Source organism: Motacilla alba, chromosome 1 (assembly GCF_015832195.1).
Source record: "Motacilla alba alba isolate MOTALB_02 chromosome 1, Motacilla_alba_V1.0_pri, whole genome shotgun sequence".
NCBI lineage: Eukaryota > Metazoa > Chordata > Aves > Passeriformes > Motacillidae > Motacilla > Motacilla alba.
The window spans coordinates 33,499,343-33,525,963 of record NC_052016.1 but is presented as its reverse complement, the minus strand read 5'-3'; the positions used below and the strand labels follow the sequence as shown (position 1 = coordinate 33,525,963).

At 45.3% G+C, this 26,621-nt stretch overlaps 1 protein-coding gene across 1 annotated transcript in view; it reads left to right on the top strand.

The window, feature by feature from the left end:
• The window catches only part of ARHGAP31 (Rho GTPase activating protein 31), a 61,007-nt gene extending 34,386 nt beyond the window's left edge, over nucleotides 1-26,621 (top strand). The window contains exons 2-12 of the mRNA XM_038129412.1: nucleotides 2,161-2,263; nucleotides 2,750-2,894; nucleotides 7,454-7,536; nucleotides 8,158-8,265; nucleotides 10,003-10,148; nucleotides 11,446-11,644; nucleotides 13,411-13,535; nucleotides 15,985-16,044; nucleotides 16,887-17,507; nucleotides 17,842-18,152; nucleotides 19,052-26,621. Coding sequence (XP_037985340.1) covers nucleotides 2,161-2,263; nucleotides 2,750-2,894; nucleotides 7,454-7,536; nucleotides 8,158-8,265; nucleotides 10,003-10,148; nucleotides 11,446-11,644; nucleotides 13,411-13,535; nucleotides 15,985-16,044; nucleotides 16,887-17,507; nucleotides 17,842-18,152; nucleotides 19,052-21,511 — 4,361 coding nt within the window. The 3' untranslated portion in view covers nucleotides 21,512-26,621. The remainder of the gene's footprint in view (nucleotides 1-2,160; nucleotides 2,264-2,749; nucleotides 2,895-7,453; nucleotides 7,537-8,157; nucleotides 8,266-10,002; nucleotides 10,149-11,445; nucleotides 11,645-13,410; nucleotides 13,536-15,984; nucleotides 16,045-16,886; nucleotides 17,508-17,841; nucleotides 18,153-19,051) is intronic.

Sequence of the window (26,621 nt, the reverse complement as noted above, 5' to 3'; positions counted from 1 at the left end):
TCCAAGACCCCTACCAAGAAGGAAATTTCAATATGCCATGTGTGCATAGCTTCTACCATAAAGATGTTAAAGCCTGATTTTCCAGAAATGGAAATGAGGCCTGAAGTAATTTGTCTTTCCCTTTTTTTAGCATTTCTCATCATCATATGATCTGAGTTCCCTACTGCAGTTCCAGATAATCAGGACTTACTCAGAGATATGAAGGTCCTCTTTTTTTGATGTGTCACTTGGACTTTTCTTGGAAGGATATTAAGGAAATTTAGTGCTTCTTTTTTTTTTTTTTTTTTTTTTTTTTTTTTTGCTCTGTCTCCTTCCACATTCAGCTTGCATAGCAAGTAGGTGTTGCATGCACTGAAAGGAATGCTTCCCAGGTTCTTTCCTTTCTGGAAGGCTCTGATCCACCTTCCTACCAATTTCCTTGAGGAGAGAATACCATAGCTCTGTGACTGTTGTGGACAAAGCTTTCACTCTGTAGACTTCAGCTGTTCTCTTTGCAATTCCATGGTTTCATGAACACTGTTGTAGGCTTGGGGCCTCTGCCATGAGCTCTGCCCAACAGCTTGAGGGTCTTGAAAATCAGCACAAGGGCTTTGAGTGTGACACAGCATGACCAATGTACCCATGTTATGAGTGCCTGCTCAAAAAACTGATAAAGTCAATTTTTCCCTGCTGTTTTGGAGATGCTCCTTTGGCTGAGAAGAATTAGTCTGTTTGGACCGTTCAGGCTTCCAAGCAATCACTGGGACTTTGTGTACACCTGCGTTTGGGTTGGCCAAATGACAAGAGAAGGGACACATGAAAGGACTTCTTCTTTACTTCCCTCAGCAAGTGAGGAGGCAGAAGGGCAGCACTTCCCAGACTGACTGGCTCAGTAGCAGTGTGTCCCTGAGGTGGGTGCAAGCTTAGAGCCCTTCTCACCAGAGCCTGTACCCTGCAGTGCTTGGCAGGGACAGGTCCACCCATGAGCCGGCTCTGGCCTCCGTGGCTCCCATGAGAAATAATAAAATAATGAAAAATAATAATGTACAAACTGTTTTTATTCAGGCTGTCATTGGAGGGTTGTCTTTGGATGCCATCTGATGAAGCACATGTCATTACAGTCCTGAACTTTGAGCAGAAGGACTCAGAGAATGTCCAGCCAGAGGCATTGTCTCCAGGGTGTCACAAAGATGCAGTAATTGCTATGCCTGGCTTTCCAGTCAAATCTATGGCTTAGTTGGTTTTTCTCCATACAGCTTTTGAAATGTACAGTGCAGCAGAGTCAGCATTACAGCAGGGGAACTTTTGACTTGTGCATTTACTGACTTTTGTGCCTATGGCTGTGTGAAGCATTGCATTAAATACACAGTAGTTTCTAGCACCTAATAAGGAAGGGCTTTCTTACTGTTAGTGTTATAGCTTGGGTTGTTATAGTACTGGGGACAGGGAGCCTTGATCTGACCAAGAGAATGGGGGGGTTCTTATGCCTATATAATGGGGAAAAAAATAAACATATACTTTGTGTCCAAGTCTGGATGTAAATGTTGTGCCTCAGGATTCTCTCAGCTTTAAGACTGGTTAAGTCTTTGTCTAGTTATGCTGATGGAGTTCTTTTGAAGCCGATGTCAGGTTTTGTCAGTGTGCAGATCTAGTCAATATTTGAACTTTATACCCCCTCAGTGGGATTTATGAGCACTAAACTGTGGGTATGTAGGCTTATATGGAAGTGTGAATGCTTCTCTGATTTTTATCCTAGCCAATGAGACCTTTTGGCACAATTCAGCGAGGCTGGAGCTCTATACTGAGGAGGGTGGAGGTTCCCAGGACCTCATGCTTTACCACATGCTTTCAATTAGAATGAAAGAGCTTTTTTTTATTTTATTTTGGAAGAAAAAGGAAGAGAGGGAAACCCTACCTTTCTTTCTGCTATGTTACTGTGACTTCAGGGTCAGTCATTGTCACATGTCAATGAGCATTGCATGGCACAACCACAGCATATCCTCACGGTCACTTTGCAGGGGTTATTTTTGATTTGCCCTGTATTTCTTCCATTGCTGTACCCTTCCCTGCATCCACAGTGAGCCTCTGCTGTTTTTTTCATGGAACCGTCTCCTCTGTGATGACTTGTGGGAGCTGTCAGTGTGTATTCACTGGACATCTTGCTTTGCTTTCCTCTCGTAGTCCCTTACGTGCTGAAGAGCTGCGCGGAGTTCATTGAGACTCATGGCATCGTGGATGGGATCTACCGGCTCTCAGGAGTGACATCCAACATACAGAAGTTGAGGTAAAGGCAATGTTGGGAGTGTCAGAGGGATTCAGGGACGTTGCTCAGTACCTTTCTGGTGTTAGTCCCTCAGGTACAGACTGTGGCCAACAGAGCTCCACACTGATGCAGAAGATAAACTGTCTTTGAAGTACCTAACAGGAAGACAATACTTTAGGGATTAGCCCAAAAAACCATATGTCTCCTTCTGCATCTGTTAGTAGGAAAGGCAAGGAGGGTCTCCGTGCAAGCATTGAGTTGCTCTTTCTCACTTTGGGACAAAGCAATCTCTTTATATCAGTTTGAGGTCCACTCCCTGTGTTAGGGATAATGGACACTAATTGAAACCTCAGGGCCTGAACTTGGGACACAATCTGGGCCAGCCTGAAGAGACATCTCTGCTTTTCCATTTGTTTTTTCTCTAGCTGTAAATGAGTACTTAGGGTGGAGTACTGGTCTGCTACAGCTCTTATTCGCCCATATTGTTATGCTTCCATATTGTTTCAGACAAGAGTTTGTTTCTGACCAATGCCCAGATTTGACAAGGGAAGTTTACCTCCAGGACATCCACTGTGTGGGGTCACTCTGCAAGCTGTACTTCAGGGAACTGCCCAACCCTCTCCTCACTTATGAGCTCTACAAGAAATTCACGGTAAGACCCTTGGCTGTTCTTGTTCTTCTGCAGAAGTGTGGATGTGCTGCAGATTCCTCCATGACAGCTGTTTGGGATTCACTCCAATGTCCTGGCTTCTGGTGCATCTATCCATATAAACAGTTCTCAGTGCTCTTCCCTTCTCATCTCATGTTGGCTCTCTTTCCCTGTCCTTGTTTCTTTTCACCATTTCATGTTTATTTCTCTCAGTTTGTCTGCTGTTTCCTCCCCTTCATCTTGCTCATTTTTTCACTGCATTGCTTCCCCGCTGCCTCTTTTTCTCCCCATTGTGCACCTCCTCCCAGCACTACTAATTCTCTTTCTTTTCCTCATTACTGTCCATCACTGAGTCTTCTGGGTCACCTGGGCTTGTGATCATAATCACAGGGGTGTGGTTTCCTCATCCCTGTCCCTCCAACTGTCCTTGACACCTGCACAGACTGATTGCCCAGCCCATGTGTAAAGCATCAACTTTTCTGCATCTGTCACATTTTTCATACTGTTTGCAGGGCTGCAGATGAGGATGCTGGTTATGCCAGATGCGGCATATCAGGTCCATCATGATCACATTATAAATACAAATGGCAGAGGAAAGTGGCAACTGGCCAAGCAGAAATCTCTAATTTTGTTTAAAGAGATTACAATTCAAAGAGTAGTTACTTGATTCTGGAAAACAGCCATAGATTATACGTGGATACAGTTGGAACTTAGAAGCAGACTGCGGGGGAGCAGAAATATAAGACCAAAAAGCCTGAATTTTTAAGAGACTTGGCTAATTTTGATGACAGATAATATTTTATTAAAAGGTAGCACAGCAAGCTATGCTTGTTATTAAAGGTGCCTGTTTCTTAGCACTCTAAATCTACTCTCAGTTCTTTATGACACCAGCAAATTTACATTCCATCATTGAGGCTGAAATCTTGTGTGCTGAAGGTATGCACTTTCAGCTAAAAGAATTTACCAACTTCTTAAGATAACTGTGGGGGATGGGAAAGATTGTTTTCTCAGTGTTAGAAACATCCGTCCTTTGTTAAGAATTTCTGTCATCCTGCTCTTTCCCATTTGCTAGGAGGAGGAGGCGACAGCCATTGCCAAAAATGTCAGATGTTGCAGAGAAGTTCTGCAAAATCAGGTATTGCTGTCTGAGTTGCCTCTATCCCAAATCAAGCACTTCCAAGTGACACTGCTGTGGCACAGGAGGCACTGGGAGAGATCCACGGGGTCCTCACAAGGAGATGCTCTCCAAAGTCTCCCTGTTGCCTGCTCTGGGAAGAGGTGACAGTGCAAGGGGTGCTTACTGTGGGGCAAAGCCAGATGGGACCAGCCAAGCAGGAACTTGCTGTAAGAAGTCAGGTAGCTCTTAGGAACACAACTGTGCTGGGGATTTTGGGGTGGTAGTGGCTTGCTGTGCTGCCTGACAGACGTGCAGTAATGTTAGGTGTCTTGCTGTTCCAAATTTTAAATAAGATTGGTCTTTGTTTCAAGGTGATGTATAGTCAAATCTTCAGGGAAAATCCTGATCAATTTGAAAAATTGACCTGTATCCTCAGGATATAAGAATTCTGGGGATATGGGTAGGATTGCTGGAGACAGTCAGGATGAATAGGATCTTGAAAATACAGGGTATCATTCAACCATTCACTGTAACTGATGAGTCTCATTCTTGTTGGAGCTATTTGGCCAGTGTCTTCCTGGCTATCACTACTGATTTATGGAAGAAAAAATGCTCTAAAGGAAACATTAAGGTTTAGATGGAAACTTCTTTTAGGAAAGAATGTTTGCTGAAAAGTGAAGTTTTGGGATGATGACTTGCAGATTTTCAGTAGATACATTTGGTAAATAGTTTTATTCAAAAACAAAAGGGAAAACATTTCTGTAACCGTCTGAGTGTTTCTTTTACAAGTACTTTCTAAAGGAAATGTTTCAATGTTACATCAACTCATCTAACTGATATAAAATGTCTTTCAGAAAAGGGTTAAATAGTTCCAACTTTTAATTATAATTTCTGTAACTAATGTTTGAGTGTGATGTTTTTGGTTAACCTTGAACAGTTGTTTTCTAAAATCTTATGCCAGCTTCCCAAAATGTTATCACTTTGGGTTGACCTAAAAGGGTGTTGTTTTAAAAATCTCTGGCTTTTCAGTTTTTCCACTTAGCCACAAAATCCATTATTCATGTAAGCCTGCTCAGAAGGGATTTATAATTGGTAACCCAGCTGACAGGAAGCACAGTCAGATACTAGGAGGAAAGAAAGAAAAAAGACCAATTCCCCAAGGAGCAGAAAACCCACTAGGAGTGTGTGTGTGCGTGGGGTGTCTGAACAGGGAACAGTGGCAGCTGTACCTCAGCAGACGAGTGCTGGTAGGAATAAAGAACACATGGTAATCCCAGCCTGACTGAGCCAGAGCTGGCTCTGAGCTGGGATAGGCTGCACTTTGAGTCACCACAGTGATTCAGAGATTTCTGTCCAAGGAAAGTCAAATTCTTAATGACTAGAGAAGGGTTGTCCTCTTGGTCATCACTATGTCAAGTTCACAGGTGTAACATCCTGGTCATGACCTCACTGGCTATAAATTTTTGCCAAATGATTGCCATCTTGTCTAAAGGATGGTTGTTTCTCAGGACAGATAAGTTGACTCTGCTTGGCTTGTTCTAGCCTGGGCATAGAGGGACTAGCTCGAGGAGGCCAAGCTTACCTTCTCTCTCTGGACTGTATTCCACTTGTTAAAAAGGGTTCACGAATTGTGGACTCCCAGAATTACTAGTGGAGTTAAAAAAAATCTTAAATGGCATAAATTCATACCATGATGAACAGTATGCAAGAAATTGAATTATTGTTTCTTCCTTGAATTTTGTATTCTGCTGCTGCAATCTGCAGTTTTGGAGGGCTCCTCAGGTCTCAAAAGCACAGCTCGTGTGGGTCAGACATGTGGCTCGGAGGACTGAACGGGTCGTGACCTCAGAGAAGCTGGTATTCACTTGCTGTCTAATCATTAGGTCTTTGAGACCTGGAAGGTTGAATATGGCAATGAAAATGTGCACCAGGGGAGAAAATATTGTGTACAATCTAGTTGAAATGTAATGCTTTAGGTGCACCAGTTAAAGTTTTTATTTCTCTCAGTCTCCATTCTTGGACAAGGCTATTCAACTGGAAACACTGTATTAAGATTGCAAGAGCTCTTATGCTTCAGATTTCTGTTGTTTTTGTTTGTTTGTTTGTTTAGGGCACCATAGCCACGTGTAAAATCACTAGAAGGAGTTAACCTGCCTTTAATTTGGGCAAACCAAATACGTGTGCATCTCATATATACCTAACTGGCCGCTCAGTAGAGCTCACTTGTTTTGATCTGCCACTATTTCTCTGGCCTGGAAACTGGCAGTGTTTGGTTAGCTGATGGTTGCAGATGAGAAGTGATCTGCAGGGAAAGGGGCAGTGACAAAACCAGCGGTGGTAGCATCACCACGGGGGTGCTGTAGTGGCTGCTGCAGGAAGATGCTTCTCTAGTGGTGGCTGGTAATTTCAGGTTCATGATGTTTAAGCGATGGGTGGCTTGGGAAGGGTTGCTTCCTTCCTTTCCTCCCCTGTCAGTGCTGACATCTGTCTGGAGGCAAAGCTTGTGCTGTCTGTGTGGGTCGCAGCATCTTCCTTTGAACTCGCTCCAAACTCCAGTGGCAGTCGGGTGGGTAGGAGGAGGTTCCCAGACAGTCATGCACTGTTTGAACTGGCTGGTGGCTTGTCCTCCCCCAGCACAAATATTGAAAAAGAATAGCTGAACAGATGAATGCCAATGCAGTGAACTCCTAGGAATGCTGACAAAAGCTTCTCATGGCTCTCTGAGCTCTTGGTCTGTAGAGATTTGCTCAAGTCTGACATGTATAACCTTGATTTTGTCTAACCCTAAGTATAAGAATTTATTAATCTGCTGGGCAAGGATTCTGCTAAGGCTTCTTCCATCATGAAAGATGCAAACCCAGAAAAATAATCCCCTCAGCTATGTTGTTATGACAGTCAAAATGTTGTTTATTTTGAAGAATATGGAACATGTGTATCCAAGGTGTTCTCATAACACAGCTTGAAAAACATGTTTTAACAGGTTATTGTGGGGGGTGTCATTGATTTTTGCTTTTTCCATTATTTTCACTTCTCTCTTTCTCCTCTCTTTTTGTTTCATCCATCATTACACAAGTTAAAAAAAGTGAAAAGAACCAAAACAATACCCCACGAAAAGCAAAGCAAAACAAACCAACACAAGCCAACCCCCCCCCCCCCCCGCCCCTGTAATCTGTAATTGAAAGTCTAAGTCCTTGATTGACCCTCTCCCATAAATACTGACCACCATGTTTGAATGTCTGGGGCATGGTGTGCTGAGACAAGGAATAACAGTGCAGGAAATCTCTGCTGTGCTGGGGACACAAAGAAACTTCTTCTTCCAATAGCTCTGTAGGGTAACAAGAGAGCATTCCCTCTGAGACAGGGTGTCTCGTGTGACCCTTCTTATCCCTCTTCCTTTTCCCCTGAGTCCATTGCCAGGGTGTACTGTTTCCTTGTGTCCCTGCAGGAAGCAGTGTCACGCTTCCCCGAGGACGAGCAGCTGGCACGAATTCAAAATGTCATCCAGGAGCTCCCACCATCACATTACAGGTAAGATTGTGTCCACAAAGGTGCTGAGGATCAGTGTGGTGACCTCACCCTCATCAGGGAATATTGCCTGAAATAGCTCTGGAATTAATTTCCAGAAATCAATTTCCAAAAGCTGACTCAGCATTTCCAAATCTGGCAACAATTTATCTGGCATTTAAATATCACTGAACAAACCTTTGTTAAGAGACAGAACAAGGTCTCCCTGCTGCAGTCTTACCATCCTCCTTCCCCAAGTATGACCACTGAGGTACCCTTGGGCAGTGTCCTGGGTGTAGTAAGGAGAAGATGATTTGCTGGAGGTGCCTGAGCAAGAGCTAAGAGCTCAGTTTTTGCAGCATCCCATTCCCTCTTCCATCCATCTCCTGTCTTCTTTGCTCCCTAAGCATGCTAAGAATAGTTTGGTTCATGCCCCACTCTTGGCCACCCCAGAGCTCAGCTGTTCAGGTATTCATTGCCATCCCGTGCAAATGCTGGTGTTGTGCCTCCTCTGCCCCATGGGCTCTGTTGTGCCATTGCAGACGCCTGGGGAGGGGACAGGGCTGGCCCTGAGCCTCATTGTCCCAGGCAGGCAGACACTGGTAATGTGACACATTTTTCTTTCTTTGTGTGAAACCACTGCAGAACGTTGGAATACCTGATCAAGCACCTGACTCACCTGGCCTCCTTCAGCAACATGACTAACATGCACACCAGAAACCTGGCCTTGGTGTGGGCTCCAAATCTCCTCAGGTACAGTAGAGGTTCTTCTAATCCAGAGCACCATGCTGAGTTCCAAGGGGAGTGGCAGCATCTGAGCTTAATGACCTGAGGGAAATGCAAAGATGGGGAAAAGCTGAGCAACTAAAGAGAAGAGCATAGCAGAGCAAACAGCTTTTCTTCCAGGTTGAATAATCTAAGGTTTTACTGCCAGCATCCAAGGAAGCTTGTGGGTTTGTGTGTTTCTTATTTAAAAAAAAAAAAAAAAAAAAAAAAAAAAAAAAAAAAAAAAAAAGTTGTTATTTGCAAGTTGAGCATAGATTTAGAAATGAGGACTTTACTCATCACTTGGGAATGTTAATGGCATTTTTGATGGTGCCAGTGCTTCTGCAGCAGGGCAGTGAGAGACAGAAAGGATCAGAAGGGAGAAAAACAGGGCAATAATACTAGAGACCTGTTCCCAGATCTGCTTGTGCAAAATTGAGATGAGCTTGCTGGGCTTGAAATGGCAGCCAGTGTCAGATCTCAAGACCACCAGCTAGTTTTTCATGTTTGTTATGCCTGGCACTCTGCTGTGAAGAAGCCTGGATTAGATGCAGGCAGGGGTTTGGCTGCTATGTTGTAGAGCTAAGCAGAACAAGGAAAAATAGCATATGGGAAAAAAAAATTAAAGATTTTGTATCTTGTCAAAATTCCCTTTCCATCCATCCAATACCCCTGCATTTAGAGGAATGAACTATGCAAGGAGAGTCCAGGACTGCAGCTGGGCAGGAGAGGAGTGATGGCAGAGCCATCAGGGTAGCCCTGGGCTGGCAGAGAACGTTGGCTAGAGAGGTACAGGCTGAAAAGCATGTTCTAAAGAGTTATCTCACCCTTCCAAATCCCAAAAATGGCAGAGCAGGTTCTGAAAATGAATCAAATGTTGACTCCATTGAATATCATAAATTGGGCCTTTACTACTGAGACATTTTCATTCTAGCATCTGCCCTTGTCAAAAAAAATGAAGTCTGTTATTCCTTTGCAATCTTTCATAAGTACAAGTCCCAGGGAGGAAAAGAAAGGCGCAAGCAATGCAACTGCTGTCTCCTTACAGGGTTATCCTCTTGGCAATGCCCCAAGCTGTTATCTAACACACCAGTCATTAACTTTACAAAGGATCCATTGCCCAAAGATAATTTCTTCAGCAACACTTTGGCATGTCAAGATAAGGAATATTCCTTTGCTGAGAGCAAGATTGAGAATGTGGGAGCACGGGGGGGGGGGGGGGGGGGGGAGGGGGGGGGGTGCAGAGAAGAGACTATTGGGGCACACAGCAAAGTATAGAAGAAATTGGCATGAGGAAGACCTGAGCAGGGTCTAAGGGATTTCACTGAGAGGTGATTGAAGCACTGAGTAGGGATCTAGAATCAGCCTTTGAAGCCTCCTGTGTTGTTTTTCAGGCCCAGCCTTGAAATAGCTAAAATAGGGAAAAGGGAGAAGAACAGAACTTGAGAGTCACAGTTTTACCTGCTGAAGAATGTAAAAGCCAAGTGGGGCAAATAACACATTCAGGAAAGGAAGTAGCAGAGGTGGCAAAGAAAACAGAAATAATTTTTAAAATATTGAAAAGACAAAGAGGGGATGAGGGCCTGTGAAGGAAGGAGAGGAAGAGGTACAGCAAGAGTGGGAAATCATCCCAGTTGCCTTGCTTGCAGGAAGAAATGTGGTCTGTCCTTGCCAGGGGCTGTGTGTGGCAATGCTCACTACTGGTACCCCTCTTTCCTCATGCAGGTCAAAGGAGATTGAGGCAGTTGGCTGCAATGGGGATGCAGCTTTCCTGGAGGTGCGAGTGCAGCAATTGGTGATTGAGTTCATCCTGAACCACGTGGATCAGATCTTCAACAACAACAGGAAAGCCAGCTCTGCAGAGAACATTGGTAGCAACCTCCCTGAGCCACTTCCCATGTCACTTGCCGTGTCGTTCAGCTCTCCCTTCAACTAATATTACAAGCACAGTAACCCTTGCTATCACCACAGACTTCCCCAAAGACACCTTGAGCCCAATATCTCATTACTCTTATCTTCTTTATCCCTATCTTAAACATTTTCTTTTTCCATACTAGCCTCCTTTGGTGTTTTCTCAGGTTGCCTTATGTCTCATCTTCTGCATGATCTCATGTGGCTTAAGCCTTTCCACAAAAGGAAGACCACCTGATTGATTCTCAATATTGATCTAAGCTTTTTCTGTAAGTCCATCAGCCACAGTCTCAGCTCTTCTGCCAGATTCCCCCAGTTACAATTCCTCATACCAACAATACCTGCCCTGCAGCCACTATTTCCACCCAAGTTAGAGGTCACACTCCCAGGCACTCCTGGGAAAAAAATTCATCTTGTGCTCCAAAAACTTCTATCTTGTTCCTGAGAACATTTTATAAAAGAGATGTTTGTTTTTTTTTTTTTCCTGGGACATCAATAGTTTTCAGAGATGCTGATTTTGCTGTTTAGTGATGGTTTTGTTGGCAAAGACTGAGAATTGAGAAGGCATGGATCCACAGTGACCTCACATAACTGCAGAAATATGTACCTTCCCATTTTACACATTCAAAAGACTTCTGATACCTTCAGTACTCAGGCAGAATCCACCTTTCTGCTTTGCAGCCCTGTGTCAGCTCATTCTGCCCATCTTTACCTTAACATGGCTTTGCCCCTGCCCCTATAAACAGACACTTTCAGTTCTCTGGGCTATCAGTGAGACTGCTTTCTGTGGCCCTGAAATGGATTAAAAAGTTAAAATAATACTGGTCCTGCAACAAGACAAGGAGAAAGATGTGGAAGTGAAAGAACTAGGTACCACATTGGGATCAGGGACTGAACTGCTTCAAAATCAGGGGAGGGTAGGGGCGAGATGGAGGAAGGGAGTGAGGGAGGAGTAAAGGGAATGTGTGAATCCTGGTGGTTTTCAGAGACACCTCCTTCACACAGAAGTGTCTGCAGCAGAGGAAGCAAATCCACACAACACAGCCTTTGGCTGGCAAGCATGGCCCCTGCTGGGAATGTACTCAGATGGATAAGGTTGCTGGGGAGCTGAAAGGCTTATCTGACAAAAAGCCTTTCTCCCTGCACGTGCCACTTCTTTCCCCCCTCCACAGGAGATGTTCCAGTCAAATAAAGTCATGAAGCTCTTGCTCTCGTCTCTCCTCACCCCAGGCTGGAATGTATTTTCTTGTTTTTCAGAGAGCGCATCAGTTGTGAAAAGTTTGACCCTCCCCTCGGCCTCCCTGCCAATGAAACTGGTGAGCCTGGAAGAAGCCCAGGCACGGAGTCTGTCTGCATCCCATCCTGCTCGGAAGGAGAGGAGAGAGAACAGCTTGCCTGAAATCGTGCCTGTAATTGGGTCCCTCTTCCACACAGTTGTTGATCTTCCTGACAGCAAGTAAGTGCCAAGAAAAGTGCAAAGCATAAAGAAAAAAGTGCAGGTTCCCCAGTGTGATCGGAAATGATCCTTTTGTTAACGTGATACCCCCACACCTGCACTCATCTCAATCTACTGCCACTACACAAACAAAATTCAGTGTCCTTAAAAGAGGCAGAGCTATTCCTGAGAAGTATTTCAGGTGCTGGGTTCATGGCTTCACTAGTTCTCATCTCTCCATCAGGGCAGATCCTCACAGACCTCCTGCAGGAGGAATGAATTGTCTTTGCATCCTTGTGCCAGCTCAGAAGTTGGCTAAATATGGGAGCATGGAGAAGGTTGGGGCACAGCTCATCTACGAGTTCCACCTGCTGGTGGCTGGTCCAGGGCACGTTTGGTGCCACTGACCTGCTCCAGAGTCTCCATTCTCCTGGTTCCTCTGCAATTACAGCCAAGCAGGAAGGCTCATTTTCACTCCCTGAATGGAGAGATATTTACATAGTGGCACCTATGCCAGCTATGTCTGTGCCCGGAGAAGAGTCTGATTTCAGCTGAGGTTGCTGCAGTTGTTGGCACAGCTGCCCAGAATAAGTATTTATCTATTGGTCTATCTAACTGTTAATATATAGCCACTCTACTGCCTGGTTCAGATAGATTATAGCCTCTGCAGCAGGAGGCTCATTAATTTACTGACCCAGAAAGCTCCAGAACAAAGATATTTATTGGCACTTGATATATTAAAGCAAAAAGGAATCATCTAACAGAATACTGGCAAGAGGATAACCAGCTTAAGACAAAAATGTGTTTGTCCCTCTAGAGTCTTCTCCTTTCTAATTTGAAGAGAAAAGTCCTCTTCCCAAATATTAATCACCTTTGTAGGACTGATATGTACTTCTCTATGTACCTATCAGAAAGAAAAGCAGAAATGTGGGGATAGAAAGCCCAGTGTGGAGAGCAAGACAAGGAGCTAAGAGAATTCTTGCTCTGAAAGATGGGGAGATTGAAGGAGGGGTCAGAATGAGAATGAAGGAAGTGAAACAGACCTTCATGAATAAATATGTATATAAGAAAAAAAAATGCATTAGGACAAGAAGCTTCTTTCTGCAAAAGCTGGGATTTCCAAAGAGACGCAGGGAACTGGTGTCTTACTTCCTCGGAGGGTTATGAGAAATTGATTTAATTCCCTCCTCTTTGGTTTGTACATTATACTTGCATATGAATATATAAGACCTGTGATTAAATTAATGTTGGCCTGAGAAGCATTAATAGCTAGTTTTCATTAAGGAATTCCTTTATTTTTCCCATAAGACATGGTCCTTTAAGCATAACTTTGTGCACTGAGAAATGGTACCAGTTCTATCAGTTCCCCGGAATTTATCATACATTGTGTCATTAAAACCTGTAAAAAAGGCAATTTTTCTTTGCTTTATTGCAGGATAGTCTGAGCCTTGAAAACCACTCCTTTCTGGAGGCAAGCATGGTTGATTGCTCAGTCACTGTTGCTGTAGCATGATGCCAGAACCAACTATCTGAAGGCTTAGGTGTATTTCCATCCATGAAATAGTTAAATCAGCAGTACAGATAAATAATTTACAGCGTGATTGCTACCTATGTAGCCAACAAGGGTTGGTTGTATAGCTAAGCTTTGCATGCTTTAGAGTTAAAAGAGGTGTGAGAAGAAAAAAATTGAAAGTGTTGAGGGGAGACAGCTCAGAGGTCTTTGGAGGGTATTAAAAAGGCAAAAGTCTCTAAGGTTTGATGACCATCTGAGCCTTTTTTCCTTCCAGGAGGAAATTATCCACCAAGTCCAAGAAATGGAAGTCAATATTTAATTTGGGCCGTTCTGGCTCAGAATCAAAGTCTAAACTGAGTCGAAATGGGAGTGTCTTTGTAAGGGCACAGAAGCTGTCTGGTAAGAACACACTTTACAGCTGAATGTTTCTCTCTGAGGCTTTTTCCTGTGCTATTGGTAGCATGGGACAGCCTGTATCCACTTGCCACTAATGCCATAGACTTGAGATAGCCTAATGGGGTCCTGCTTGTTGCCTGGTTTCATGCACATCTCATTTTCCTGTGATGGCAAGAAATACCCTTCCAGGAGGATTGGACAGACAGCTACAGTAAACATTGCATTTTGGTACCTGATAAACAGGCTCCTGTTGTCCAGCTGTCAAGTCTGGGGACTAGGAAGTGTTATGTGGGTTTGGATTAGTCCACTGTTCCAGCCCAGCCAGTCTCTGTCTCCTGAGGCTCATTACATGGCACTGGGTGAATGGCTGTCTTTCTAGGCTGTCCTTCCAGGCTGTCCTTTCACTAAAGGACTTTAAAGAACCCACTGCATTCAGTGTCTTTGTGAAAAATGAGGCACCGGGAGTGCCTTCAGCTCTGGCTCTCAGCACTTTGAGGGAAGCCATTGCTTTTGCAGAATTTACAAGAGAAAAGTTGTGTTTTCTTCTGGCTGTAATCCCAAGTTCTAACCTCTCCTGGGCTGCAATCTCTTAAACACTCTGCTTCCTAGAAAATCACATGGCAGTGCCAGTTCCCAGTGTTAAGAAATGATGACTCAAGCTCTAAAAATTATGAACTTGACTCAAAAGTAATCACATTCTTAAAAAGAAGGCATGCCCTTTAAATTTGAATTCATAAAGAAATGTTTTGGGTTTATATGTTCCAGATTTTTTTTAGTATCTTCAAGTCAAGGAATTGTTTTCTATAGAGAGATGAAAGTGGATTTTTTCTTTATATAATCTCATGACTTCAGGAGCTGGTGTTTGGAGGACCACTGCCTAACATTGTAAGACTTCAAATAAAACACTTAATATTGGCAACATTAGCTACAACCACATATAAGAGAGGCTGTATTCGGATCAGAAATGAGTGTGAAGCCAAATGCTGGATCCAGCTCTTTTTGGACCCCTGCCTTCCCCATGTTTTGCATGTACAGATGGCGTCACACAGTGTGGTCTTGACAGACTTCAAAATAGCTCTCTATCCTATTTTGATCATGGGATCACCTTCTCACTTTGATAAGGAATACTCTGTCCCAAAATAGCGCTAACCCAAGGAGGCCCAGAAATGATGGCAGCCCCAGTGATCGTGGAGGCTGAGCCTTGTTCCAAGGACAGTACTGAGTGACAAGGGGCTGGACATTTTCACCAGCAGGACACACAAATGCACAGTCTTGTGCAGAGTTTTCAGCACTGAAAAATGTAACATAACAGCAGAGAAAGGCACTGCTTCAAGTGCCTTTCTCTGCTGTTATGTTACATTTTTCAGTGCTCTCTGCTTACAGCCTAATGTGAGGAAACAGATGAAGTTGCTGCTGAAACTCAGCACATGCTTCAGCACAGGTTGAGTCTGTGCACACAAATCTGTAAGTCACATAAAATGTGACTTACACAGCTCCCCAGCTTGAGTTCTGTTCCTCCTGAAAAGTGGAAACAGTGCTCAAGACATCACATCTTATGAACATAAAAAGTAGCCAGGACTCCATATAAATGTAAAAAGTAGCTGGAGTTTCTCTATGCTCATGTGAGAGTCAGAGCCAGAAGCTTCAATTATATAAACAAATGAAGTCCAACAAGCCTGCTGACTTTCTGTTTTACCTACTTTGTGCAACTCTGTAAACAGCAAACTTTACTCCCAGACATTTTCCAGATCTCCATGGACCCTTTCTGGGCTGCCAGAGACTAACTTGTCTTCCTTGCCAGCTACATTTCCCCACCTCCCTTCCTTTTTCAGAGCAGCAACAGCTACAAGCTTCCAAAACCTCTCAGGAGCAGACCTGTAGAGTGTATAGTAACAAATGACAGCTTGTTTCTGGACAAGCAAGTCCAGTGAGGATGGCCAGCAAAATAGGTCGCTCACTGCTCTCAGAAATTTCCCAGAGTTCTTGCTGGAGGCAGGGTATGCTCCCATCAGCAAAAGAGCTGGGAGTGCAACGTAAAAATAACCCAACATTTGCTATCAGGAATGAGAGGTGATAAGGCATTTATGTCAGTTTAGTTAAAAAGTCCCCCCCAACCAATAGCCTGACTAAGTTGGGGAGGGGAGTGGCACATGACAGCTTTGGGGGTGCTTAACTGCTTCAGAGTGGAGGTGGTGTTGTCTGGCTGGGTTAAGTATAGCTCTCCACATGTCCAGCAGGTGCAAAGCTGTTGTTAGCACTAGCAGATCCCCAGCTGTGTGGACAAGTGTTGTGGGTAATAAGCCATGTGGTCTAGATACATGGGGGAATGCTTGGAAATGGAAAATGTCTGCCTGGCATGCCTGTCTATATGTTTGCAGCCTTTGATCTTTATGGGCTGAAGCCTGCAAAGCCACAGGATCTGATACCTGCTTCTAAATCTCTTTTTCCACAGAAAAAGCAACTATCCGGCCTGCAAAGAGCATGGACTCGTTGTGTTCCCTGCCAGTGGAAGGTGAGACATCCATAGCCTGCCTGTACTGTAAGGGGGAAGGATTGCAGCTCTGCATTTTCAGCAGCATGGATCACAGAATCACAGAATGGTTTGGGTTGAAAGGGACTTCTGAAATCTCCTAGCTCCAAAACCCCTGCCACAGGCAGGGACACCTTCCACTGCGCCAGGTGGTACCAACACTTGAGCAAGCCTTGAACACTTCCAGGGATGGGGTATCCACAGCTTCTGTGGACAGCCTGTTCCAGTGTCTCACCACCCTCAATGGATGAGAAGTCTGTGTCTATCTCACCAAGTTGTGTATCTTTGTGTACTTATGCCATGGCTGCTGATGTGTGTCCCCACCTCTGTGTGTGTGCATTTTTGACTCTTTTCTGTGTTGTTTATCTCAGTGCATCCACCTGAGAGTTACCACTTTTAGCTACACCTTTATTGGCAGATGGACTGATTTGATACCTTTCTTGGTTATTCTGGGCACAAAAATCCCATTTGTAGGTGAAAAAGGCTTACAAAAAGGTGACAAAGCCTGGCATGTGCATTGTGGGCTTTCTGTGCTCTAGCCCTAGACTTGGCTGCATCTGATGGAGAAGGGTGTCTAAAAAAAGTCTGAGCTGATTTCCACTGGAGAGCATTCAGTCCTGTGCTGCCTGCCTGTTTTGAAGGAAGCCCTAGGGCTAGAGCATAGAGAGCCTTCAGTGCCACTTGTCTCCATCTATCTGGGGAAATGTGAGTGTTCAGCAGGGCAGGACTCATCCCTGGAGGGATTGAGGAGGGCTTCTCACAGAGGAAGTTTGTTTGCTGGTTCTTTGCTTCCCACTGACTTGCTCCTATGTTCCCGTCTCTAGGGGAGGATGACAAAAGCAGGTTCAAACGGTCAGTGACTACTGGAGGATTCTTTGTTCCCACCAAGATACGGACAGGAGGCACAGGCAGCTCATATGACCTCAGCAAGGAGAATGAATGGGACCGGGAAGGATCTGCCATGGGGGCCAAAGGAGGTTCAGAGCTGGGTGGGGAGAGAGGTCTTCCCCGGACACTGCAGGTGAAGTCACCCCCTGAGCAGCTGAAGGTTTTCCGGGTAGCAGAGGATGCTGAAAATGAGCAGACTTCAGCCAAAGGAGTGCTCATGTTCTACACCTCTGAAACAGCCACCAAGTCAGGCTTCCCAAGCAGCCTCTTTCCCTTGGAGGCCTCTCCTCATCACCAGAGGAAAGCCCTGAACATCTCGGAGCCCTTTGCTGTCTCTGTCCCACTGAGGGTGTCGGCAGTCATCAGCACCAACAGCACACCCTGCCGCCTGCCCACCAAGGAGAAGCATTCCCTTTCCAGTCTAGAGGAGCTGTCTTCTCTGGTGGAGAGCTCAAGCCCCTCTGCTCTGGAGCCAGGGACCCACACAAGGACAGAGCAGGCAGCAGAGTGCAAGGAGAAACAGCCGGGGCCAGCTCTGCCATTGGCAGCATCCAGAGGTAAGTTGTCTCTTAAGGAGAGGGGTATGGATCCTCATCTGGGCTGCTGGAAGTGCCCTGCAGCTTGGTGCTGTGGAGGTTTCTCCAGCTTGAGCTTGTGGCAGGAAAGAAACTAACCTATAGCAGGGTGGGTATTGACTTGATAGTAGGTCAGGGTGGTGCTTGGCGCAGTAAGGAGCCTGGGGAGGTAGGTGACCTCCCAGAAACATCCAGTTGTGCCTGGAGGGAGCTCTCTAGCATTGTTAGTTGATGTTGGCTCTTGGCAGCATTGCTTTGTCCCGGGACACAAGTTTTCAGTCTCAAGTAGTTACATTCATTTGTGTTTCTGATCCAGGCTCTCATCCTGAGGAGCTGGTGGCAGCTGGGAAACCTGAGTCCCTAGAAATGGCACAGCCAGCAGCAGAAAATCAGGAGACATGTGGACAAAGCGGCTGCACAAGCAGCACCAGCGGCCCCCAGCAGTCCTCCGAGCAGAGTCCTACCTTGCAACAAACACCAGCTTCAGAGTTCCATAAGGGACCACTCCCAGGAGACAAAGCAGAGCAAGGACAACTCAAGATGAAGGATGTCTCCTCAGAAGGCAGCTGTGACCAACAGGAGATTGAGATGGCTAAGACAGAAGGAGGATCGCACCTAAGAGATATGGTAAGGAAGAAGGCATGAGAAAGGTGGGGGACCATGTTGTGGTGGTGACTGGGAGGTTGTTTAAAGTTTTATTGTGTGTCTGTAGTTGTGAAAACTCAGACTGTAACTTAGGCCAAGCAGCACCAATAATTGACCATGAACTGATTTATTTCACTTCTGTGAAATCACCATGTGGTGATTTACCTTTACGTAACTACCTGCTGTCCCCTTTTGGTCATCTTTTCCTGTAACTGTAGCATTTCAGTCTGTACCATCTGTCTGCTCTGAGACTGTCCAGATGTGAGACTGTCCGGATGTCTGAACATTTTGACCCGTGGTCTCTGAATTCCCCTTCTATTTTTGCTGTCCCATTTGTCCTGGACAGCCTGAACAGTCCTTTTTTACTCCCATTCTCTACACACAATTTTATTTTTTTAATTCTTACTATTTTTGCCTCCTCTGTATCTCTAGCAAAGCCTTTTCACCAAGCTTCTTACAGCGATACTCATCTCTGGACAGCTATTTAAAGATCTGTTGGCATATCTCCTTGAATAGATTATTCATTCGAGTTTGTGTGCAGTTTGGGAATGCATATTCTCTGGCAAGGCCAAGCGAGCCTGAATGGGAATTGCTGAGAAATGGGCTGGAACATTCCAGCTACTCATTCAGCTCACTATTTCAGTATGTCTGTCCAGGCCTCCTTTTGGCTGCACCTCAGGCTTTCTCCTCCATAAACCCACTCGTTTATAGATGTATTTTCTTCCTTGAACTGGTAGCAGTCTGTGTGTCTGTGTTTCTGTACCCGTGAGCGTACTCATCCAGGAGCCTGGCTATTCTAGGAGGGCTGTTTGGGGAAAATGGAAGGGTATTTACTGGGAAGTTGTGAGCTCCCAGGTGATGGCATTTCCTCTGTTTTTCAGACTGAGGAAGACCCAGCGAATGCCCTTCTGGAACCACTGTGGCCAGAGATACAGCAGGAACTGAAAATCATTGAACCTGAAGAGGAGCTCTTGCTCTTGCCAGCAGCTGTTCCCAAGACAAGCCCAATTTCTGAATCCCCCTCTTCAGTACAAACAGATAGTCTTTGCCCTGGCCCAGGACAGAGTCCAATGCTTGCTGAGCAGAAATCTGAAAGCAGAACATCACAGATAACTCAGGTGCCTTTATGTGGTGCCAGTGGCATGGAGCAACAAGACAGCCTCCCCAGCTGCCAGTCTGATGCAGTTGCACAGCAGAGTGGTGCTTCAGCCCTACCCAAACTGGGCACTCTTCCAACAGGCTCAGCCACTCCAAAGAACCACCAGTCAATGGTGGAGAGCAGGAGTGAATGTCTCATTCCTACCCTGGACTGGAAGCTTAATGGTCAATCAGAATTTAGTGAGATTGCCACTAGTGATGGATTATCTTGTTCCAAAGGAGCATGTCCAGAATCAGAGAAGGAAAAAGATGGCACTTACTACCTCCAGAGGGAAAAGGATGGTCTTACCAGAGTCCAAATTGAGAGGGAGAAACATGAGATAATGACTACTGATGGAAGGGACACATTCTCCTCCAAGGCACTGAGTGGAGCTGAAATCCAGGAGGTGAAGGAAGGCAATGCGGTCAGCAGAACCCAGGATGCTGCTGACCAGGATGATGAGGATGCCTGGACAGATAATGTGCAGAGCTTAGAACTTGTAGAGCCTTGGGAGGATCACCAGTGGGTTACAAGCCCTCTCCATTCCCCAACCTTGAAGGACATTCAAGAGAAGATGACCCAGGAGTTTCACCCACAGAGCCAGAAAGCAGAGACAAGCCTTTCTCTTAGGCCACGGTTCAGTCGCAGCCTCTCCCTGGACAGTAAAGACACAGTGCTGAGTCTGTGGACTGCCCCGTTCTCTTTCATAGATGCCACTGACCAGCAGCAGCCATGCGGTGACTTTCTGCATTCAGTGACTTGTGAGCTGTCCAAAACACAACCCATGTCCCCCTCTACTTTGGGCAAAGTTATGCAAGATGAGAATGGCCCAAGTCCTCCAGAAGAGCCTTCAAATCCTGAGTATCCCCTTATCAGGGAGAAAGCACCAGGTGAGAAAGCAGGACCCTCCGGAGTCCCTCTTTCAGAGACAGAGGGGAAAAAAGCGCATATGAGCAAAGAAAACCCTTGGAGCCCAAAGCTTGAGTTTCCTTTGCCATACCATAATAGCCCAGGCAGTTCTTCACAGACTAAGAGCACAAAGGAGGAGTTATCCATCTCTCAGGACACTGCCCTGGGAGGAGACACTGTCACCAAAGCATTGTGCTCTGCTGCTGAGTCACAGCTGAGTAATAAAGGTGAAGAAACACCTCGCAAAGTAAAGACCAGGCCTTCATCCCTCAACTTGGATTCACTCCTCCCAGCCCCAGATTTCTTCACATTTGAGAGCCTGTCCATGCCATCTGCCCCTGGGAACCTCCTATATGGGCAGAAGGAAGTAAAAAGCAGTGATTCTGTCCCATCCCTGCCGACACACTGCCCTGCTGCCACTAGGGGTGTTCCCTGGGGGTCTCGTTTCAATGCCCCCGTGGATCTAGACTTGGATTACCTGGCAGTGGCCCACGCCACCAGTGGCCGTCGTAACTCTGCCCCTGTCAGCGTGTCAGCAGTCAGGACCTCCTTCATGATTAAGATGTGCCAGGCTAGAGCAGTGCCCGTGATACCACCCAAGATTCAGTACACCCAGATCCCCCAGCCCCTGCAGGCTCAGAACACTGCTCCAGCCCCTGAGAAGAAGGAATCAGAAGCCAAACAGGCCATCAGGCAAGCTCCACGGGTGGCTTGGAGCCACCTGGAGGCCCCCAAGAGCCCGCTGACAGAGAAGAAAGCCAAAGCAGAGAAAGAAAACAGTGACCCTGCTCAAAAGGACTCAGCCTGCCCTTGGCATGGCAGCCTGGGCTCTCCACTGGAGCCATCTCAGTCCAGTCACCACCCTGCTCTGGATGCCCCTGTTCTGCGCCGAAAGCGCACCTCTGGCGGGGAGACAGCTGGAGATAACCCACAGTCTTCAAAGATTGAGAGGCCATCAGGGTTCTCCAAACCCTCCTACAGATCTAGGCCTGGGAGGCCCCAGAGTCTGATTCTCTTCAGTCCCCCTTTCCCCATCATGGACCACCCCACGTCCTCAGCAGACTCCAGGGTATTGTTGTCACCCATCAGGAGCCCCACTCAGACCACCTCTCTGAGCCCCATTTGTGGCGATCTGTCCGACCCTGCGCGGACAACGCCTGAAGGGGTGATGCTGCGGAACAAAATGACCATCCCCAAGAATGGCCAGAGACTGGAGACCTCTACCAGCTGCTTCTACCAGCCCCAGAGGCGCTCTGTGATTCTGGATGGACGAAGTGGGAGACAGATTGAGTAGCAGCTGCTCCTCCTATTCCTTTTCTGTGATGATTAGAATGGGAGTGTCCAAGACCAACTCTTGCCACTTTGCTGTTGTTAAAACTATTCTGTGCAAGATGGACCTGAATCCTTTATGGTTTCCTGCAAAGCTTTTGCTATGGAAGGTCATGGTATCTTTGTCTTGCTTTTTATTCCCCTTGTTGCTCCTGCCTAGTCCCTCACTGTCTATTTTTTTATGGTAAGCTAGTCCCAGGGAACTTGCATTTCTCACACCTGTTCTCTAACAAGCCCTGTGAAAGTCTCATCCTCCCTATGGAAAAAAGGAAAGGTAAATCTCTGTATAATTACAATATAGAGCTGAGAGGAAACATTATTACAAAACACTGCAGCTCAGGGTGCAGGGGCGCAACATCTGCTGAGGAGGTAAGTCCAGATGTTTGAGAACTCCTACCATTGTTTTCCAGACACCAATGAAGGACTTTCTGATTTACGCAGTGTAAATTTTTTTTTTCACTGTATCTTACAGTGTAAATAAACAGTGCAGGAGGCTGGGGGAAGAGGAGCTGAAGAGGAAGGTTAAGCTGGCATGAGCAAATCATACAGGGCATGAGGCACCCAAGGATAAACATACAACCTGAAGACGCTGCCTCCAGCTCTCTCCTTGCATCAGAGATGTGCTCTTTCCAGCCTGTGCAAGGGCTGGAATGAAAACAGCTGGACAGGAAATGCCTAGTTGTTCTTTCAGTCTTCCAGGTCTTGCTCACTAGTTTTGTGTGCTCAGTCTCTCCTTCCTTGGGCACACAAGATAGGTGTGGCTGAGGAATGAGTGTGCAGCTGGCTGCTCAGTGGTAGAGACCCCTCAGGCTGAAAGCAGGGAAAGCGAAGGCAAGGTCATACTGAAGGCCAGTAGCAACCATTTTCGTTGTTGCTTAAAGCCAGATGACACCTCTGCAGCTGTCTCCAGCTAAACTCCACACTGCCAATAGCAGACAAAAGCAAGAGGATCTTCTTATCTCCATGTCCTTGGGCTATTGCCCTCTTGCACCCTGACTGACATATCTTTGACCCTTGGTATTTCATTGCCACTGTGTGGCATGTCCCCAGGTGCTTCTTCTTCATTTAAATTTCCTCTCCTATGATTTTATATTGTTTCTTTGAGAGTGTGGCTGGTTGCCACCTCCCTGGACTTCAGTGCTTTCAGATTGATTAAGAATATGGTAAAGAGGATGATTTGTGGGACTGCAGAACAGATCACGAACAAGTCCTGAGAGGGGGATTTGAAGTGAATTAAACTCTCTCCTGAAGGAAACATTAATGTTACAGGCAAATACGTGTTCAGATATGCAACAGCTGCCATGGGAATAGAATTAAAGCTTCCTTTATAACACCTCTAACTCTGCATTCACCACAGGCTCATCTATTGCCTGATCTATGACTGTGGGTATGGCAAAGTCAGGTACAGCCTGTGCTGTCTCTGCAATTTAAGTGTCACTGGTGACTAGAGAGGAGATGGGAACACAGGTGTTGCTGCCAGCACTGAGATTGTCCCTGTAATGTGCTTGCAGGGGCCATCATTCCTGGAGATGTCTGAGTCTGCAGGCCCTCAGGTGGGTGTGATGGGCTATAGTTTAAGCAGTAAACTCTTAGGAAGTGCTACAGCCACCACAATGAGTGTCAGCCAGAATTTCCCAAAAGACATGTGTTTAGGGCTTTGTTTTGTGAAGTACTGGCAATTTCCAATGGTTAATAAACTCAACCCATGAGCTCCTAGTCTGTACAGACTGCGTCACTTTATTAGTGCCATTGTGGCTGGAGGGCCCTGAGCCCCCCCATGCAGTGCTTTCTCTGGACTCTTTGATTGCAAAAGGAGAGATATGCCAGAGTATTTTTGAGAAGTTATGGGCCCACAAATGCAAGGAATGTATCTTCAGCAGAATTTTCTCCTTCCAATTCCAAAGGGAATGTGAAAAACAAGAGGGCTTTTCCTTGTCACGAGCTGCAGTCTTTGATCCTCCCCACCACACTCTTTATCTTTGTACAGTACCACATGGGAACAGAGCAGAGAACTAAGTCTGTGCTGTCAGTTTTGTTGAGGGAAATTATTAAACCAGATAAGAGCCTGGAGTTCTTGTTTGGGTCCATGTTCTTTCACAGGCAGCAGCCTATGCTTTACCTGGGCAAGCTGTGGACAGCAGGCCCAGAATATGCAGCTTCATGACAATTGTATTATTCTACTCCCAGACCATAATATGCCTGTGCAGCCTCTTATTAAAGCTAGGGAATTTCCAGTCCTTCATGCTCCTCATAGTTAGCACAGCTCCACACTGCATATACATGTCACTGCCTCCTGAGAAAGGCATATTTTGATCACCATGGCTGGGTTAATGACAAAGGGAAGGTGCGATATGAGGTATTGTGGTAAGGCTTTAGAGGAAGTAAAAGTTGTGGAAGTGATGCCCAGGTTTTTTGGCATCAACAAAAGAGTTTACTTTGGACAAGGACTAATAGTCTCTCAGGTCCTAGAAGTTTTGACTAGCAAGGCAGCTGGAAGGGAGCTAGAGAAGCTTATGAAGTAATGCATCAGAAGGAAAAGAAAATGTGATGAAACCTTGGCACATGTACAACCATTTTTTTCACCTCCTTATTTTCATATAAGCTGATCTATGAACAAGAAATGAGGTCTGGCAATTTGTATATAATACACTGTCTCAACTCTTAACAGCATTTCAGTAAGTAATAGCACTTTTGGCATAAGTGGTGAAACTCCTGCAAGAGAAATATTAGAAATCTTTACTTGATATTAAAGATCAGCCTCAAGTAAGATCTGTATCCAGACTATACTTTTAAGGATATTTCAGAATTTGAACTCAGATCTGGGTCCTGGATTTTAATTAAGCAGAGATGCTGCAATGATATCTCTATTTTGTAGCTTGATCCCATTGCTTATCTACAATTTAATCTCCAGGCTTCCGCTGATGTATCCACAACACTTAAAATATAGCCCCAGGTCCTGCAGAGATGAAAGCATGTTCTTAGTTGCAAGGTGCCCTGTTGTTCTCAGCTCCAGATTCAGCCTTCTGCAGAGTCTGTAAAGTTTGAGGATGAATCCATGCTGATATTGGTACCTGCAGTCAGCTTGAAGGACCAGAGCCTGGAGTTGGACAGGGCCAGAAGACAGATGCCATCTCCCATTGAATGGTGCTGGCTGGGTGGCAGGAGCTTCCTGAGATCCAGCTTTACTAAGCTACCCCCAATGTCATTTGCAGGGTCAGACCTGATCTTTTCAAGAAAGGATTTTCTTCTTTCTTGTGTTTTTCCTCCTTGGTTATGGGTTTGTTTTTCATTGTTTTTGTTTGTTTGTGTTTGTTTGGAGGCTTTGTTTCTGTTTTTCATTCGTTTATCTGTGAAGCATTATGAAGAAGGATAGATTGGATTTATGGGAGATGAGTCTGGCCCAGGTGAGCAAAGCTGGTTTTTCTTGGTATTATTAAAAGGACCTTCCTAAACAGACTGGCTCATCATCTGCAGCTCCACAAGGATCACTTCAGAGACCCTGCAGTACATTTCAATTCTCCTGAGACTGTGAAAAGTAAAGGCTGTTGCCCAGTTTGCAGATGGCCCCAGTATCAGACATGACAAAATACCACCAGCATGTGTTGCTTGTGGTCTTTTACAAGTGGAAGAACAGTGAGTGAATTTCACTTATTCTTCCCATGTAGTCAAAGGGTTGGTGCAGCTTCTCTTAAACTGGCTCAGAGTGAAATGGCTGAGCTGGCAAAGGTGAGAATCCCTGATGGAAAACAGGGACATGGATAATGTTAGCTCCTGTGGGAGCTGCCTCACTGGCAGGAGAGTAAACAGAAATGAAGGTTATATTTTACCTTATAAACCCCAGTCCTCTGGGCTGTACCTCTCATGCTATCACTGTAGAAAGACTGAATACTTATTTTTTCACCTTTAGAGCTTCAGAGGAACTTGTCTGTATTAGAAAGCATCTGTGAAGTCTGCAACATTTTCCCTCATCCAGCATCCAAATGGTGCAATCAAAATATTTTTTCTTTTTTTATGGATTCTGAAACACCTGCAATGTTGAATATTTTAAAATTATATATATATATATATATACACCTATATATATATATATATATATATATATATATATATAAAATCATTCTATGTAAATGTATGAAAAAAAGGAAATGTAATTAACATGAAGGAATTGCCTAAATATTATTTTACACATCTGTGAAACTTGGGCTGATGCGTGGAACTGCTTTCTGCTGCTACATTTGCAGCACTGAGAGTGTGAGATCAAGTGGCTTTTTGCCCACAGAGTAGCTAATTAGTTCTGGTTAATCTGTGGTGGGCAGAAGGCCTGAATGTGCCTTCCTGAGAAGGATCTTGTCCTGGGAAAGGAGGAACAAGACCAGGGGAGGCCAGAATTCAAGGGCTGATTTAGCTTTCCACCAGGAGCTTCTCCCCAGGCCTTGAAAATGCAGACAATCTACTGTAGCATATACAACCTTTCAGGCATGCCCAGGTTTTGCAGTTGTCCTTTTTGCTTCTCTCCATCTCTGGGAAAAAAAAAAAAGAATAAAAATCTCTAGGGATGGGGAAGAAGCTGCAGCTGATCCCTATTTTGTTTAACTTTTGCTTGCTCCTAACTGATGTAAAGGCTTACTGGTGATAACCAATTCTGCTCCAAGCAAGGAATGGAAAACTTCCCACTGAGTTCAACTGGAGATGGAGTAGGACTTTAACAGCCCCAGAATGGAAGGATGGCAGAAGGCAAGAACTTTCTGAGGGCTCCATACAGCAGTCCAGACCTTGGATCTTGTGCTTGCAGGCACTAGTCCCCTTTAAATATTATTTGCTGCCAGGTCAAGAGAAGGGCTGGAAGCTGGACACTATGAAGAGGCTTGTCTCCATCCCACTGGCCCTGGTTTTCTGATTATTTTTCCTGCTAGTTCTGATGAATTGCAGTTTTGTTAAGCTTTTTTTCCTCTGTGTGGACTTGCCTGACTCTGTGCGTGATTGTTTAAAAAAAAAGAAAGAAAATAACAGCCGCAAAAGAGAGATGTTTTGCCAGGTCTCAGCCATGAGATTAAACTGGAGTTTTTATAAAAACA